The sequence below is a fragment of the Fusarium verticillioides genome, chromosome 3 (genome assembly GCF_000149555.1).
Source record: "Fusarium verticillioides 7600 chromosome 3, whole genome shotgun sequence".
NCBI classification, from domain to species: domain Eukaryota; kingdom Fungi; phylum Ascomycota; class Sordariomycetes; order Hypocreales; family Nectriaceae; genus Fusarium; species Fusarium verticillioides.
Genome location: NC_031677.1, coordinates 2673112 through 2686876, shown reverse-complemented (window position 1 = coordinate 2686876; position 13765 = coordinate 2673112). Strand labels below are relative to the sequence as shown.

At 49.3% G+C, this 13765-nt stretch overlaps 4 protein-coding genes across 8 annotated transcripts; 1 reads left to right on the top strand and 3 right to left on the bottom strand.

Annotated features, from left to right (window-relative positions):
- Window positions 1–171: 171 nt before the first annotated feature.
- On the bottom strand, window positions 172–3132 carry FVEG_05147 (hypothetical protein). Of its 2 annotated transcripts, XM_018893223.1 has the most exons (4): window positions 2900–3132; window positions 1621–2750; window positions 873–1568; window positions 172–816 (listed from the first exon to the last, which is right to left on the bottom strand). In XM_018893223.1, the coding sequence occupies exons 2-4, from the start codon at window positions 2544–2546 to the stop codon at window positions 267–269; spliced, it is 2172 nt and encodes a 723-aa protein (XP_018750051.1). In that variant the 5' UTR covers window positions 2547–2750; window positions 2900–3132; the 3' UTR covers window positions 172–266. The 2 variants fall into 2 exon arrangements, with proteins under 2 accessions (XP_018750051.1, XP_018750052.1); XM_018893224.1 differs by lacking the exon at window positions 2900–3132 and having other exon boundaries at window positions 1621–2796.
- A 1051-nt stretch (window positions 3133–4183) lies between these two features.
- On the bottom strand, window positions 4184–6287 carry FVEG_05146 (hypothetical protein). Its single transcript, XM_018893222.1, has 2 exons — window positions 5780–6287; window positions 4184–5720 (listed from the first exon to the last, which is right to left on the bottom strand). The coding sequence occupies exons 1-2, from the start codon at window positions 6097–6099 to the stop codon at window positions 4541–4543; spliced, it is 1500 nt and encodes a 499-aa protein (XP_018750050.1). The 5' UTR covers window positions 6100–6287; the 3' UTR covers window positions 4184–4540.
- Window positions 6288–7194: 907 nt separating this feature from the next.
- Window positions 7195–9671, top strand: FVEG_05145 (ATP-dependent RNA helicase eIF4A). Its single transcript, XM_018893221.1, has 4 exons — window positions 7195–7663; window positions 7790–7867; window positions 7925–8349; window positions 8405–9671. The coding sequence occupies exons 1-4, from the start codon at window positions 7630–7632 to the stop codon at window positions 9056–9058; spliced, it is 1191 nt and encodes a 396-aa protein (XP_018750049.1). The 5' UTR covers window positions 7195–7629; the 3' UTR covers window positions 9059–9671.
- FVEG_05144 (hypothetical protein) lies at window positions 9565–12788 on the bottom strand. Of its 4 annotated transcripts, XM_018893219.1 has the most exons (5): window positions 12189–12788; window positions 12011–12129; window positions 11225–11613; window positions 10863–11168; window positions 9565–10810 (listed from the first exon to the last, which is right to left on the bottom strand). In XM_018893219.1, the coding sequence occupies exons 3-5, from the start codon at window positions 11369–11371 to the stop codon at window positions 10061–10063; spliced, it is 1203 nt and encodes a 400-aa protein (XP_018750047.1). In that variant the 5' UTR covers window positions 11372–11613; window positions 12011–12129; window positions 12189–12788; the 3' UTR covers window positions 9565–10060. The 4 variants fall into 4 exon arrangements, with proteins under 4 accessions (XP_018750047.1, XP_018750048.1, XP_018750046.1 ...); XM_018893220.1 differs by having other exon boundaries at window positions 12011–12501; XM_018893218.1 differs by lacking the exons at window positions 12011–12129; window positions 12189–12788 and adding an exon at window positions 11684–12002.
- Between the last annotated feature and the right edge of the window lie 977 nt (window positions 12789–13765).

Genomic DNA, 13765 nt, shown 5'->3' with positions numbered 1-13765 from the left:
GGCTGCGCCAAAGTTACATGACGTTGCTAGTCTAAGCGAATCTCGAGCGGAAGCGCCCCGCTAAGCATGGCGCTAATCCTGTCCTGTCAATACATGATGGGCCTGTATGTACGTATATATCAAATGGAGGGCACCGACTATGGTATCGAAGCCGATCCAAGGTAAGGTAGTGACTAAATCGACAGGTATCACATGCAACTTTCAACACATTGGCTTATAGATTGGAGTCTGGTTTTACTGCTTTCTTCTATTCACGTCTCGCATTGTCATCGACGGCCGCTGGGCCCCTTGGGCGGATCACGCACCAGGAGTCTAACTTTGCCGTCGCCAATCTCGACGCCTTGGCTCAGTATGTCCACCTCTTCTTTACCATCTGAGTCGCCCTCCTTGGCGAGAGACTTGTCCCAGCTACGAGCATCGATTCCTAGGATACCCCCCATATTATTGCGGTCTCCAGGAACAGAGAACTCTCGGTACGCATACCTCCACTCGTTGAGAAAATTCCGGATCGCCCTGCCAACCTTGTCCTTTCCGTTCTTACTGTGGTGTCCAGAGCCGGTGATGGCATAAATGGGTTGCGACTCCCTGCCGTTTTCCATCAAAACCTTTTCAAGGTACTCGACAGCTTCTTCAGGGTGAAGACCGTGAAGATCGACATACAGTTCCAAATCATTGGAGTTGCCCCTGTTACGTTCCTCGTATAGTTCTTTTGCAGCCTCGCGATGAGCTTTGCGCATAAGATCGTTCTCACTTTGTCCTCGCAGGCTGAGAGCTTTAGCCGCCCTAGCGTCATTGCGATTCCATGCTTGTGCAGCACTGTGACAGCCAGTCAGCACACGGAAAATCCCAATTCTTACTGCAAGAACACAAACCTTTGAAGAAATTTATTACGAAGGCCGCCGTGCTTAATGGCCTCCTGGCGAGCCTTCAGATATGCCTTGTTAGCACGCTCACCGGTCTCCAGCCACGGGATATGTTTCGGACTTGGGATGGCTTGAGCTGCAGCGCTGTTTTCCCCATTTCGTGCAACTGTCGAGCTTCCATTGCGCCCCAGCCCTCTCTTGAGTTCCGGACGGACAGGGGTGGGCGAGGGAGACATCTTGACAATATCAGCCAGAGAGTTAGGCGCGTTATTCTCCTTGTGCGAATGTCCATGGCCACCTCGCTTGCCATGATGCTTCTTGCCTTGCTTGATAGATGCAGAACCAAGCGAAGGGAAGGCATCGTTGTCATCCAGGGCAGGGGCGGAGATATCTGGCTCTCTGGTCTGGTGTCGACTGCTAGGGCGAGATCGAGCACGGGGACTGGAAGTTCCCTGGAAATGCTTCAAGCCTGGTGGTGGCGTAATGCCCACGGCAGGGAAGTTGTTGCTGCCAGCGAAACCACTTAGATGATCGGGGGTTTCAGGTCTTAGAGAAGGGAATGAGTTAAGATCTCCCAACTGTAAACCGCCGTGCTTTGATGGTGGCGTACTGGCACCGTCGAGGGCGAGCTTATTCATCAGTTTGGTAGGATCATGCGAGAAAATGCATGTCTCTCCTGCCAAGCAATTCCCCATGACCCAATATCTGCAAGAGAAATGTTAGTTTACAATACGGAGAGGCTCGGACGAAAACATACTTGCAAAGGTGGTTGCTGAGATCATGGCTGAATCGGCAATCGGCGCGTAAGCACGAACCAGTCGACATATAGAACTTGCAAATAACCCCCGACTTGGATGAACCTAGAGGAGTAGTAGGACGATCCACGGATTTCCCAATCAGGACGTTTCTGGGTTCTTCCAATGAAACACCGCCGGGCTGGTTGTCCCCCGCTTGGCATTCCATAAAGGAGACAATAGTTGCACTGAGATCATATCCATTCTGCGCGAGAGCGGCTTCAATCTCATCGTCCGACTTTGTCTGCCCAAGGATGGAACGCAACATATCATATGGCGACATATCAGCTGACTGTGCCGACATGGACGAGAACTCGGGGGCTGCTGCGTTGAGAGCACTTGGAGTACCAACAGAAGAAGTCACGCTAGCGGCATCATCACTGACGAGCCACTCAACATTTTCCGTCTGGTATTCACCTAGAATCTCTGTGGCCGGGGTCGGGTCGCTAGCAAATTCGTATGCATTCAAGTTTGGACTATGAGGAATGACGGGTGTCGCAAGAGCCAGACGTGGCGATGCTCGAGGCGAAGAAAAGGGAGAAACCGTGGAGGAGATTGTCCTGCCAAAGGTGGAGGGAACAAAGCCCGGAGGAGCAAGGGGGCTCACGGCCAGTCTTGGAGAGCCCGACATGGGAGTAGGCGAACCGCGCCAGGAGGCAGGTGAAGGGCGTCGTAAGATCGTCTGTCTGATAGGAGGGGGTGACGCTGATGTGCCGCCGCCGTCACGAAACCGCCAAAGAGCATCTAGTATTGCGTTGTCGAGGGAAGTGCCGGTGAGGCTCGTTTCTTTGCGGAAGAGCTCCTCGAGTCTATCTGTCTTATCCTCGTCTTCCAGTGTGGCATCCTGCAAGATCGGCAAGCACATCTCGAAGTGCTCGTCGGAAACCATGATGCCGACTTGTTTTATTCAATGCGGTTCGCACGGAAAGGGGTCGAAGCTATGGACAGTTTGCTCAGAGCAGATCGAGGCTCACAATAGCGGAACAGGGGTATCTAAGCTGATGTGGAGCTGATGCGAAGCGCAGCGATATCTGGAAACGTGTTTCGAGCTTGTACAGTGGTGTTCTGCGAGAAGAACAAGAAGATGCAGAGGCTACATAGTCTTCGATTAGCTTTGCTACGTGTAGACGATATAAGAGGTAAGGCGGAGAAGCTGAAGAACAGACAGACAGACAGTGGAGAGTTGGACATAGAGTCCAGCTCTAGGCCAGATGGCGGCGGGGGTTAGCAAACGGAACTTACAGATTAAAAGGTATGGCAAGAAAAGCAGAAGGAGGAGAATAGGAATCAAGAACAAGAACGCAGAGGAGACGAAATAAAAGGCAAAGGGAAAGTGAAAGTGAAATTGAAATTGACAGTGAAGGCGAAAACAAAGAGAAGCGCAAGCGCATTCAAGCAAAAGATTAATTAGGTACAACGGTGAAAAGGAGGAGGATGGGAGATGATGCAGTGTTAGGGACCCGACAGCTTAAGACTAGTCCAATCACTAAGGTAATAGAAAGGTGGAGGGCGGACGGGAAGCCGAGTGGGGAGTACACGGCCCCCGGGAAGCCTCCAGGGAGACGAGATGCTAAGCTGTAGAGGGTTCGTGAATCAACTATCTTAAGGTACCTACCTACCTTACCTTACAGTGGCTATCTAGTACCTAGGTAGGCTAGGTATAGTACCTAGGGTGGCAGGTCTGGCAGGTTGAGGAAAGTTACCACCTCATATATAGTAGCACAGTAAGGTACTGTAGTGTATATGGATGGGGATGACGGAGTGGAGGTGCACCCCATCTTCATCACAAGTATTATTTGTTGTTTAATAAGCTAGGGGGAAAGTGATTCAGATCGTGTTTCGGAATTGCAAGACGTCGGCTCTGTTAGCAGAGACATCTAGTACCTATACATAGGTTCATGTGTACATCGGCTGATTGGTGCCTATTAGTTAGGTAGTAGGTATGTACCCGTAAGTTCATTACTAGCAGCCTGGAAGGCATGGCTGGCTCGTTATTAAGTTCGATCCCTTGAGGTGTTGGCCTCTGATTACTTGCAAAAGGCCAATCAAGGTTGAATAAATACAGGCCGAAGACAACTTTGGCACTTTCAGTATAATACAATTACTAGGTATTATTCTAACTTTAGTTATTGTTTCAATATTCAGTCGCCTTATCTCTAGCTGGGCACTCGTTCAGCCAAACCAGCCCAGTCCTGCATGGCATCACGCATTCGACGACTGTCTGCTTTCACATTTATCGCTGGTGATCAAATAAGGAGCCTTGGATGTTATGTTAGATGATGTGACATTTGTCTGCCTTTTCTTTTTTTGCCCACGACAGACATGATAAATTCGGCTCATAGTACGACAAGAGGTTCACAAACATACGTAGTAGGTAGGTAGTAGAACACAAATTTTCGGTGACAGAGAACATGCCCTTTCCTCCGTTCTGGCAAGGTCATATCACTAGGTTAGTACCTAGTCAGATCTATGTAGTGTTTTCAAAGACAAAAGAAATTATCACATGGCCTGATTGAGTGGTTTCGAGGCTGAGTAAGAGTCTAATCGTAACAATAAGTATAGATGTTTCAGTTCTAGTGAACAACACATTATGTCTGACTCTCAGGCGCCCCATTCATGCAATATATATAGGTACCTAGAGTTGATCATTGTACAGATCTTCGTTCATCATTTAGCTGCCAATTGCCCGATTACATTAGGCTCATAGTCGCAACTCCGGTTACTACTCGATGGTTGCCGAGCGTATCACAGCTCTTGATGTTATGTCTTGCAGGATGGGGAGGCTGGCTTCGGCGAACTCCCCCATATTTCGCTTCTACCTAGGAAAGGAGTCATAAGTCGCTAACTTGGATCGAATTACAAGGATAGAAAGGGTGAGTCTTTCTAGGGTATTTCTATATCATCACCATCGCCGCCAAAACCAAAACTGAAACCATCACCTCCTTTCTGCTCTTGTTCATGGTCTATTCCACCAACAGCAGCATCCCATTTACGTTTTTTGCCGCTCTTCGTGTCGGCCAGGTCCAGGGCTTTGTCCAGAAATTTCGGATAGCTGCTCTTCATTCTCTCCACGAAGAGTTGAAAAGGGTCCGCGACCTTATCATCGAATCCACTGACCTGGCCAGCCTTGTCCCGCAGGAAGGAAACAACTTCTGATACAAGGCTTAAGCTTTGTGGCACGAAGTTCTGCGTAAGTGCAATGCCGCTCTCGAGATTGACCACCAGATGCCACCATCCGCTGGGAACATGAAGGATCTCCCCGGCTTTGCAAATACCCTCGACGCAGTCAGGAAGTTGCCGTGCTTCTTCATGAAAAGTGAGAAGCCATTCCGCGATGCTAAGGGGACTGGTGACTTCGCTGCTGTCATCAGAAACGTAAACACCGGGGACCTGTGTAGCTGGTGGGAACATTATCCAATACTTGGATCCCTGAATTACAGCGTTCCAAGCACTCGTTGCGTTGGGGTCTTTGTGGAAGGTTGAGCCACTTCGCTCGGGGCCGACAATCAGCCATCGATGGGCAGGGCGTTCGTCTCCAAGAACCTCGAACAGATCAGGACCAAAGCAGTCTGGTCTCCAGTATGCAGTGCCTGGCTTCTTACCGACTCTGATACCCATCTTTTCTGCAAATCTCCGGTCAAAGAGATACAGAGGGCTTTCGTCGCTGTTGTTCTTCATGTATGTGTGATAGGTTGCGAATGGCCAGTCAACAGCCTCAGCACGAAACTCGACTTTGCCATACATCTGGAGCATGCTATCTATAGTCCACTGCTCATATACTGGCCATTCTTGAATGCAATTGGTAAGTACGAATGGCTGCTCAGTCCATTTCTCAGCATACTGATCGTGAGTCAGGTCCTCGAAGCGACGGATCTGGTTTGCCTTGGGAATATGCGAGGTGAACCGGGTAAGAATGACATGACTGCAGGCAAATGGCCGGTGAAGGACATCTGAGAAGACACTGCTGCAGTCGATTTTGGTCCCTTGGTCACTGGGCAAACCTAAAACAGTTGATCTCCATGATCCTTGCCATCGGATATCCTTGCTATCTGGTGGTGGTGACCTTAACGGAACTTAGTTCAACAGCTACTTCAGAGTGCCTTTATGTCTCAAGTGACCTACCGGAGAAAGATAGGCTTCCAGAATTCATCGGAGTGGCAAAAGGCGTATAAGAATTTGCAGGTGTGGCCAAGCTTCAAAAGAGCCGCAGCATCAAACTGCTCTAGTACAAGCGAGATAACCTCGTCTGGCAGAATTCTCCAGCTCCCAATTGAGCGCCTCGCATTGCGACCCGTAAAGAAATACTGGTTGCCTAATGGCTTGAGTCCTAGTGGATGAGGAGGAATTGAGTCACTTTGGGAAGTTGACTCATATATGTCGTCTCTCCCATCACAGAGTGAATCATGATGGCCAGTGCCATTGCTGACGATGGCTGAAGGCATTTGAGTGGTGCCGAGCCTGCGGTTGCCTGGGCTGCTGTAGGGAATATGAAAGAAGTAACTTGTAGAGAGAAAATGGGAAGAGCCTGCTAAAAATCAAGACTCATGAGAAGAACGAGGCTGAAGTGTATGTATGATACGATTCGTCAGGTGCCTCTACGTTGAAATCACACAGATACGGCGAGTTCTACCTACCGACCTACTAGGTAATTTAGTGTGGGCGGAAGAAAAATTCGGCTGAGGAATGGTTTCCGGTAACAGCCTCACGGGGAAAGATGAGACTAGAGTTATACTGCAGCTTGACTTTTGCTCAAAAGTGAGGCTACCTACGCTGAATTTCCATAAGGTAGCTTTACCTAACTGTGAGTGCCTGCTCAAAGGTATTTGAAGACTGTTCATTGCATACCTGCGGTGGGAAAGATTGGTAGTTTGTTAAACCACCGACTAACTAGTCGACTACCTTATAACAAGCTGAGTGATATGGTTTATCATTTCTCTCAGCGAGCGAGGGAATATCTTGGGCATGTGGTAAAAGATGACAACCCCGAAGGCTGATATACTATTCTTTACAGTTTTGGATTATAATTGTGATAGTGCATTTGCAACAGGAAATGTGAACAGAAGTAGGAGTCACCCACATCCTTTTTTCCCGTTCCCTGCACCTTAAAAACACTAGGTGGTCATCATGTGTAAACACCTTAGGTCAGGACCTTAGCACCTTGGGTAGGTATGGATGGTTCAATCTATGGCAAGCTTCTCATTGAAGTTGAGAACAATGACATGGCACATGCCACACACAGGCAGGCTACAATCAGTCTATCAGTCATTGGAAACATCACAAAGCAGCGTTGTAGGTGGCGGGCGATGATCCGTGGGTGGAGGAGGGGCATGTTTTTTTTTTTCAAGGTTCTAGCGAGGGGCGGGGCATAGTGGGATGGCTGCAGCCCCGTGCTATCTATCATAGGTGGGTGGTGGACGTGAGGCAAGTAGAAAAAAAAAAACTTCTTTCGTTGATAGAAAAGTCAAAGTGAAGAGGGAAAAAATTACTCGCCGTACAGCTGTACCGTGCTGTAGACGGTAGACTGATGGCTAGGTGACCTGTGACTGGTGAGTGCCCTGCCAATGCAAGGCAGAGACACCAAACCAAATGTACCCTAATCCCGATGCCCCGCTAAGGGCTTCTATCATTGGCCAGTGCCTCTATTGAGGTAAGCGGGTGGGCAGCAATGAAAAAAATATACTGCCTCCACGACCGCCCCTCATTCGACTTTTTTTTCCTCTTCTCCTTCATACTCCATCCAAAGGAAACAACACAAATAACCATCCCCATCCTAGGTTCTTGTCGATTCTCGTCAATCTCACGAGACTCCTGATCCTAGTCGATACTAGCTTTCTTTTCAACCAAACGACACAACGGCGCAGTCTTCTCGAGTAGAAGTTCTGCCCTCTTTTTTCGCTTCCGTCACCCCGCGATTTATCAACCCTAGATCGAGCTGTGCTTGATCTAGATTTCCCAGAGCCTCAACCGCAAATATGGCTGACAAGGGTCTTGAGGATGTCCCCGAGGGTGAGTTATTGCGTCCTTCACGCTGCCATAGGCTTCACGATGCGCTTGAGTTCCTGAGCGCTCTCATGCGATGAGAGCAAGCCACTCGTATCATCAACAGACTTGCTGACCACACATGCCTTACAGGACAGATCGAGTCCAACTACGATGAGACCGTCGACTCCTTCGATGACATGAACCTCAAGTCTGAGCTCCTCCGAGGTGGTAAGTGTCTCCCACACCTCAACAAATCCCTCGCATGCCGCTCACAATAATCTCTAGTCTATGCCTACGGTTTCGAGCGTCCTTCTGCTATCCAGCAGCGTGCTATCATGCCCGTTATCAAGGGTCACGATGTCATCGCTCAGGCCCAGTCCGGTACTGGAAAGACCGCCACCTTCTCCATCTCTGTTCTCCAGAAGATCGACACCAATGTTAAGCAGTGCCAGGCTCTGATCCTTGCTCCTACCCGTGAGCTTGCTCAGCAGATCCAGAAGGTCGTTGTTGCCATCGGAGATTTCATGCAAATCGAGTGCCACGCTTGTATCGGTGGTACCAGTGTCCGTGAGGATATGAAGGCCCTTCAGGACGGCCCTCAGGTTGTTGTCGGCACTCCCGGTCGTGTTCAGGACATGATCCAGCGCCGTTTCCTCAAGACCGACAGCATGAAGATGTTCGTTCTCGACGAGGCTGATGAAATGCTTTCTGTAAGGAACACAACAATTTCTCACCTTTGAGACCCAAATGCTAACATTATCTCAGCGCGGTTTCACCGAGCAGATCTACGATATCTTTCAGCTTCTCCCCCAGTCCACCCAAGTTGTCCTTCTCTCTGCTACCATGCCCCAGGACGTTCTTGAGGTCACTACAAAGTTCATGCGTGACCCCGTCCGCATCTTGGTCAAGAAGGACGAGCTTACCCTGGAGGGTATCAAGCAGTTCTATATTGCCGTTGAAAAGGAGGAGTGGAAGTTGGACACCCTCTCCGATTTGTACGAGACTGTCACCATTACCCAAGCTGTTATTTTCTGCAACACCCGCAGAAAGGTTGACTGGCTCACCGACAAGCTCACTGCTCGCGATTTCACCGTCTCCGCCATGCATGGTGACATGGACCAGGCTCAGCGTGACCTGATCATGAAGGAGTTCCGATCTGGCTCTTCTCGTGTCCTGATCGCCACTGATCTCTTGGCCCGTGGTATCGATGTCCAACAGGTTTCCCTGGTCATCAACTATGATCTCCCTGCCAACCGTGAGAACTACATTCACCGAATTGGTCGTGGTGGTCGTTTCGGCCGAAAGGGAGTTGCCATCAACTTCGTCACCGCTGAGGACGTCCGCATGATGCGCGAGATTGAGCAGTTCTACAGCACCCAGATTGAGGAGATGCCCATGAACGTTGCCGACCTCATCTAAGTTCAATCTAAAAAAAATTTGAAAAAAGCAACACGGGTCTTCCAATATCCGTTACCAGGCTGCCTCGTCAGCTATTTATGAGTGGACGATACAGGGCAGCTTGACATCTTTGGGAGGAGCTTACGGAGAAATCTCTTGTGGCAGTTGTTGATAGATCTCGTTTCTAGAGTACCGCGCTGGAAGGTCGGCAGGCCTTTCCATACGAGCTGCCGCCGGTCCGGAAGGTGACCGCCGGGGAGGAGGTCAGAACTTCGACTTGGCCGCATGGCAAAAGGCTTCGGGGCAGTCCTTTGCGCCCTTAATACCTTTGGGGGGTGCATCGGGGGCTACCAAAAGTAATGCAACGGTTTTTTTAACCTGCTTTTTGTCTCTGTTATTTAGGGTGTCGTTATCATGATGAATGCTTTTCTTTTTATATTTCAAGATTTTGACCAGATTTTGCGTGAAGACAAATGCCGAGTGACTGGATAGGATGTACCTGAATTGTGATCTAATAACATGTCGACATCCACAATTCCTATTTCTTCACCCAATCCTGAAGTGATAGAAGTCTAGACCTACGGCGTTTTAACAATCTGAAGAAAGCTATCTTCTGAAGGTCACTGTATCGTCGACAAACTAGATACTAATTTGATGATTAAATAAAGTATCTAACCCGATAGCCTGCAAAGCCCTCGTAAACGAAAGTATTGTGTATAGCTCGTTATCCCATCGTGTTCATCACCCTCTGATGCTCGAATGTACATCCCTGCCCAAATTACAGTAAGCTATATACGACTCCTGCTATCTTTGAGGAGAGCGAAACAAAGGAAAAGTCAAAGATAAGTGCACCCGAGTCAAATCTTGGATCTGCCCATCATAACGCCGTGTGGTATCGCCGCCCCATGATATATAAACTCAAACAAGCCATGACCTAAAGAACACGGCTGAGGCTCGCTGAGCCAGAACAAACAAATTAATCAAACCTGCATTTTTGTCTTTTCGGGGAAAAGTCAACACTATCTAGTAGCCCTGACCAAAATGAGTCTGCGTAGGAGGTGGACTCCTGACAGCCTGGCCAGCATAGGCACCAGGGATAGGGACAGCCTCATAAGTGGGTTCATCAGTGCTCACAGGCCCGTGTTGCGAGACTTGGACAGTGGGGATGGCAGGAGGTGAAGCCTCAGTGGGTGTGAAGGCAGATTGATGTAGCTTGGGAGTAGCAGAAGGGGCCTTCATAGGAGGAGCCTGAAGCTTGAAACCAGTCTCCTGGGCAGCAAATTGAGACTTGGGCTCCGCAAATTGGGTACCAGGCGTGAAGGTAGTGGGGTTCTCGCTGATGTCGGACAGGTTTCGATAAGCAGCGGGAGGGTGACGGGGAGACATGGCATAGGCGCTGAGAGCGGGGGACTTGGGGCCGAAGCCGGGAGTGTTTGGAGCAGACTGGCTGCGGAGCTGGGCGAGGTAGAGGTCGGATCGAGCGCGGTCTCGCATGTCCATAGACTTGAAAAGGCGTCGCTTTGTGTAGTAACGATAGAAGACAACGCTGTAGAGGAGAATGCAGAGAACCTCGATGACCACCTCGATGATGATGCAGATCATGGCCCAGTTCTGAAGACGGCAAACAAGAGCATAGTCGACTTTCTCACCGAAGACTTCAGATCGATGGTTGTTAACACAAGACCAACCCCACATATCCTGGTTTCCACTGTTGTTCTTTGAGTTCTGGAAAATGACAGCTGTGACAACCCATAGAATCAAGGCAAGAATGAACTATATCAAGTCAGTGCTGGCTTAAGCCAAGCCCACAAGATTTGTGACTTACCCAGCCTATGGCGAACATGGTATAGTAGGTCCCGACTTTCTCGGCACGTCGATGACCACCTCGACAATAGGAGATAAAAACAACAATGCAAGCGACAAGAGACACGCATGCCATGGCAAGAACAAGTTTCTGGGGCCAGGCGCTGGTGTTCTTGGCCCATGAAGGCATCTTGCTTTGATCAGGCAAAGCTTTGGTAGCGTTAAAGATTGTAAATGAAGCAGAAAGCATGGCAAGGATAATAAGAGAGCAGCTAAAGTTAACACCACGGAGAGCGAACTTGGCCAAGCGGACTCGGGCCTTGATTTTCTGTCAAAGTGTAAGTGGGATGTCACAGAGTCAGTTGTTATGGCGGAGTTACATACCACATCGCGCGCTTGCTCCTTGTCAGTTGACGCCTCGCGCTTCTCCAGGATATCTTCCTCCCGAAATGTTGGGCTCAAGGGATTCTTGAGATGAGCAGGCGTCCCTGGCACCTTCATGGCACTCTTGAGTGGCGTCTTGGGAGTCATTGGGACGGGAATGGATTCTCGCTGGCCGATGTAGCCAAAACCAACGTCTGCGGGTTGAGGTTGAGCAACGTGCGACTTCTCGGGGTCGGCAAAGGGGGACCGAGCCTCGACGGGAGAGTGAACCGAAGTAGCCTCAGCAAATCGAGGAGTTCGGGGTTTCAGAGAGCCGTCTGAGGATGAGGAGTCCGAGGTACCAGGTCGTGCTGAAGCGAGGTTGAGTGCGGCAGGCCGCCTCCTATCTTCTAGAGTATCGTCAGTCAGCATCATGGTCGTTGATCGTCGTCAGCTCTCTCCCTCGGATCAGAGACGAACCTGGGCCAGCCATGTTTATAACAGGTGAATGTGTGAGAGGAAAGATATATCAACAGAAAGATGTGCAAGTGTATGGATAAGAGCTTCGACGCAGTCCAAGCTCACAACCGCAATAGAACAGAGCAAATTGCAAAAGAACAGAGAGACCAGCTATCAAAGGATTGGGAGAGAGGTCCGGCCTGGCGGACTCGAGTGGGAAATGGCGAGTTTTGAGGTTGGCGGCAACATAGGGAACCAGCACTCCCATTCGACACCATTAAAAGGCCAACAACGGGACAGGGCATGAGAGAGGGGGATGCCGAGAATAGTAACAGAGGATGGCCTTACCAGAGAGAAGAGCGGATAGCAGCAAGACTTGTGATAGGCAGATGCCAGGCGCCCGCTAAGTGACTCGGTTTGGATTTAGACGCCCAAGTGATTGTGATGTGAGGTCAAACTGCGCGGGCCTGGTTTTGTCAGTGGTAATCAGGAATTGAGAACTTTGTGTTGCTGAGGTTCGTAATACCAATATAGGTATGAACTCTGAGTGCTCTGTAGTCTTGGATAATTCAGAATCACGGGCGGGATGAAAATAGAGAGGGGATCACAAGAGAGATTTGGAAAAGCTGCGGTGTTATGTGAAGCGGTACTGTATGTATTGTGCAGACAGGGTACCCAGTCCTCCCATGACCCTCGAGACACCAACAAGGCAATTGTCCCATTGAAACAACCATATTCGGCTGGAATTGTCCGGGACATCTTTTGCATGGTACCTGGGCAAGTCCCTGGGCAAGTCTCCAAGTCCCTCATGTCGATTGCCCTTGCTGAGCAATATCACTGGATGGCAGAAGTTGCCCAGCGGTTAAAGGACATGGTGTTGAATTGTGGATCTTTGATAGAGGACATCCTTGTTGTCCTATTGGTTGTGCCAGGCAACCGCTCTTTGGACCCTGAACGTTGATCTGCCGGTCTGATAGGCTGCTGCCTGCAGGCGCTTCACATCTTCACCTCCGTATGACCAATCAGCACTGTGAGAGCCGTGATGAGCCAGATGGCCATCCAGCCACCTGCAGGCTTCGGCGGCAACAAACGAGTTTTGTTTCGATATGCTGAGATCCATGCTTGATGAGCTTGGGGTGTGGCCCACCGAGGATGTTGCATCAAGAATCTAAGAGCATCTGTCAGGGTGGCTCGGTCCATCCAAGCTTACCGAAGCTTTATTTCAAGCAAATGCATGCATTTTCCTGTGCACCTCAGGTGGCCAGAGTCTTTATCCATCTTGGCAGCCGAATGAGTGACTTTTCAGACCCAAGGCATTGGTCGAGTTGGTAGTTGGTTGCACACGGTATCCGGAAATTTGTCCAAGATGCAGAATGCAGTCATGGTCGCTCATGGCTGTGCTGTAGCAGTGAGGCACCATGAACACAACAAGCTATATCCCCATCCGAGGTTACATGTAAAGGCTTTCTAGGAAGGTCAGTGATGATTCGGGATACACGAGTTGATAAAGATAGCATCAAGCCCCATGTCATATGTAAGCATGACTTGAGAAGTTTTTGCCAATTATGCAGCAATTCCCATAGAAGTCTCTCGCCATCTTGAGAAACTCAGCGTTCTTGACTTGAATGTTTGATGATCCAAGAAGGCTGGCTGATACAATCAATATTACCTGCTCCCCTTCATCTTGGCGCCTGAGGTTAGTACCTAGGTAGTTAGGGGAAATCTAAACTCATGGCACGTGATCAACTACCTAGAAACTGTCTAAATATCATTGCTACCCTACCTACTAGAGTATATAATCTACTCCTAAACCCAGATGTAGTATATAGTTGTTAACATATTTATATCGATAAGCTTCTCATTAATTGAAAGCGGCTGACAATAATGATCTTTTGGTTCCTGATTTGTTCGTTGACCTTCGGGAGGTCCCTTTCACAAAGCAAGAGAGCCTGTATATATAGGCCGATTGATCCGATGGGAAAGGAAAGAGGAGGATTAGAGACGAATTAAGTCTTGATACCTAGGCAATATTCATTCGGAAGCCATGAGACACCTTGAAGGCTGCTAGCTTGTCCTGATACCATACTATTGCCGTGATGATAC

Coding starts and splice junctions, on each gene's coding strand:
- FVEG_05147 (XM_018893223.1), bottom strand. CDS start 2,546: ATGGTTTCCGACGAGCACTTCGAGATGTGCTTGCCGATCTTGCAGGAT. Junction 1,569..1,620: donor CTCAGCAACCACCTTTGCAA/GTATGTTTTCGT, acceptor TTTCTCTTGCAG/ATATTGGGTCATGGGGAATT. Junction 817..872: donor CGTAATAAATTTCTTCAAAG/GTTTGTGTTCTT, acceptor TGGCTGTCACAG/TGCTGCACAAGCATGGAATC.
- FVEG_05145 (XM_018893221.1), top strand. CDS start 7,630: ATGGCTGACAAGGGTCTTGAGGATGTCCCCGAGG. Junction 7,664..7,789: donor TCTTGAGGATGTCCCCGAGG/GTGAGTTATTGC, acceptor CATGCCTTACAG/GACAGATCGAGTCCAACTAC. Junction 8,350..8,404: donor AGGCTGATGAAATGCTTTCT/GTAAGGAACACA, acceptor ACATTATCTCAG/CGCGGTTTCACCGAGCAGAT.
- FVEG_05144 (XM_018893217.1), bottom strand. CDS start 11,638: ATGATGCTGACTGACGATACTCTAGAAGATAGGAGGCGGCCTGCCGCA. Junction 11,169..11,224: donor AGGAGCAAGCGCGCGATGTG/GTATGTAACTCC, acceptor ACACTTTGACAG/AAAATCAAGGCCCGAGTCCG. Junction 10,811..10,862: donor CCATGTTCGCCATAGGCTGG/GTAAGTCACAAA, acceptor GACTTGATATAG/TTCATTCTTGCCTTGATTCT.
- FVEG_05146 (XM_018893222.1), bottom strand. CDS start 6,099: ATGCCTTCAGCCATCGTCAGCAATGGCACTGGCCATCATGATTCACTC. Junction 5,721..5,779: donor TGGAAGCCTATCTTTCTCCG/GTAGGTCACTTG, acceptor AGTTCCGTTAAG/GTCACCACCACCAGATAGCA.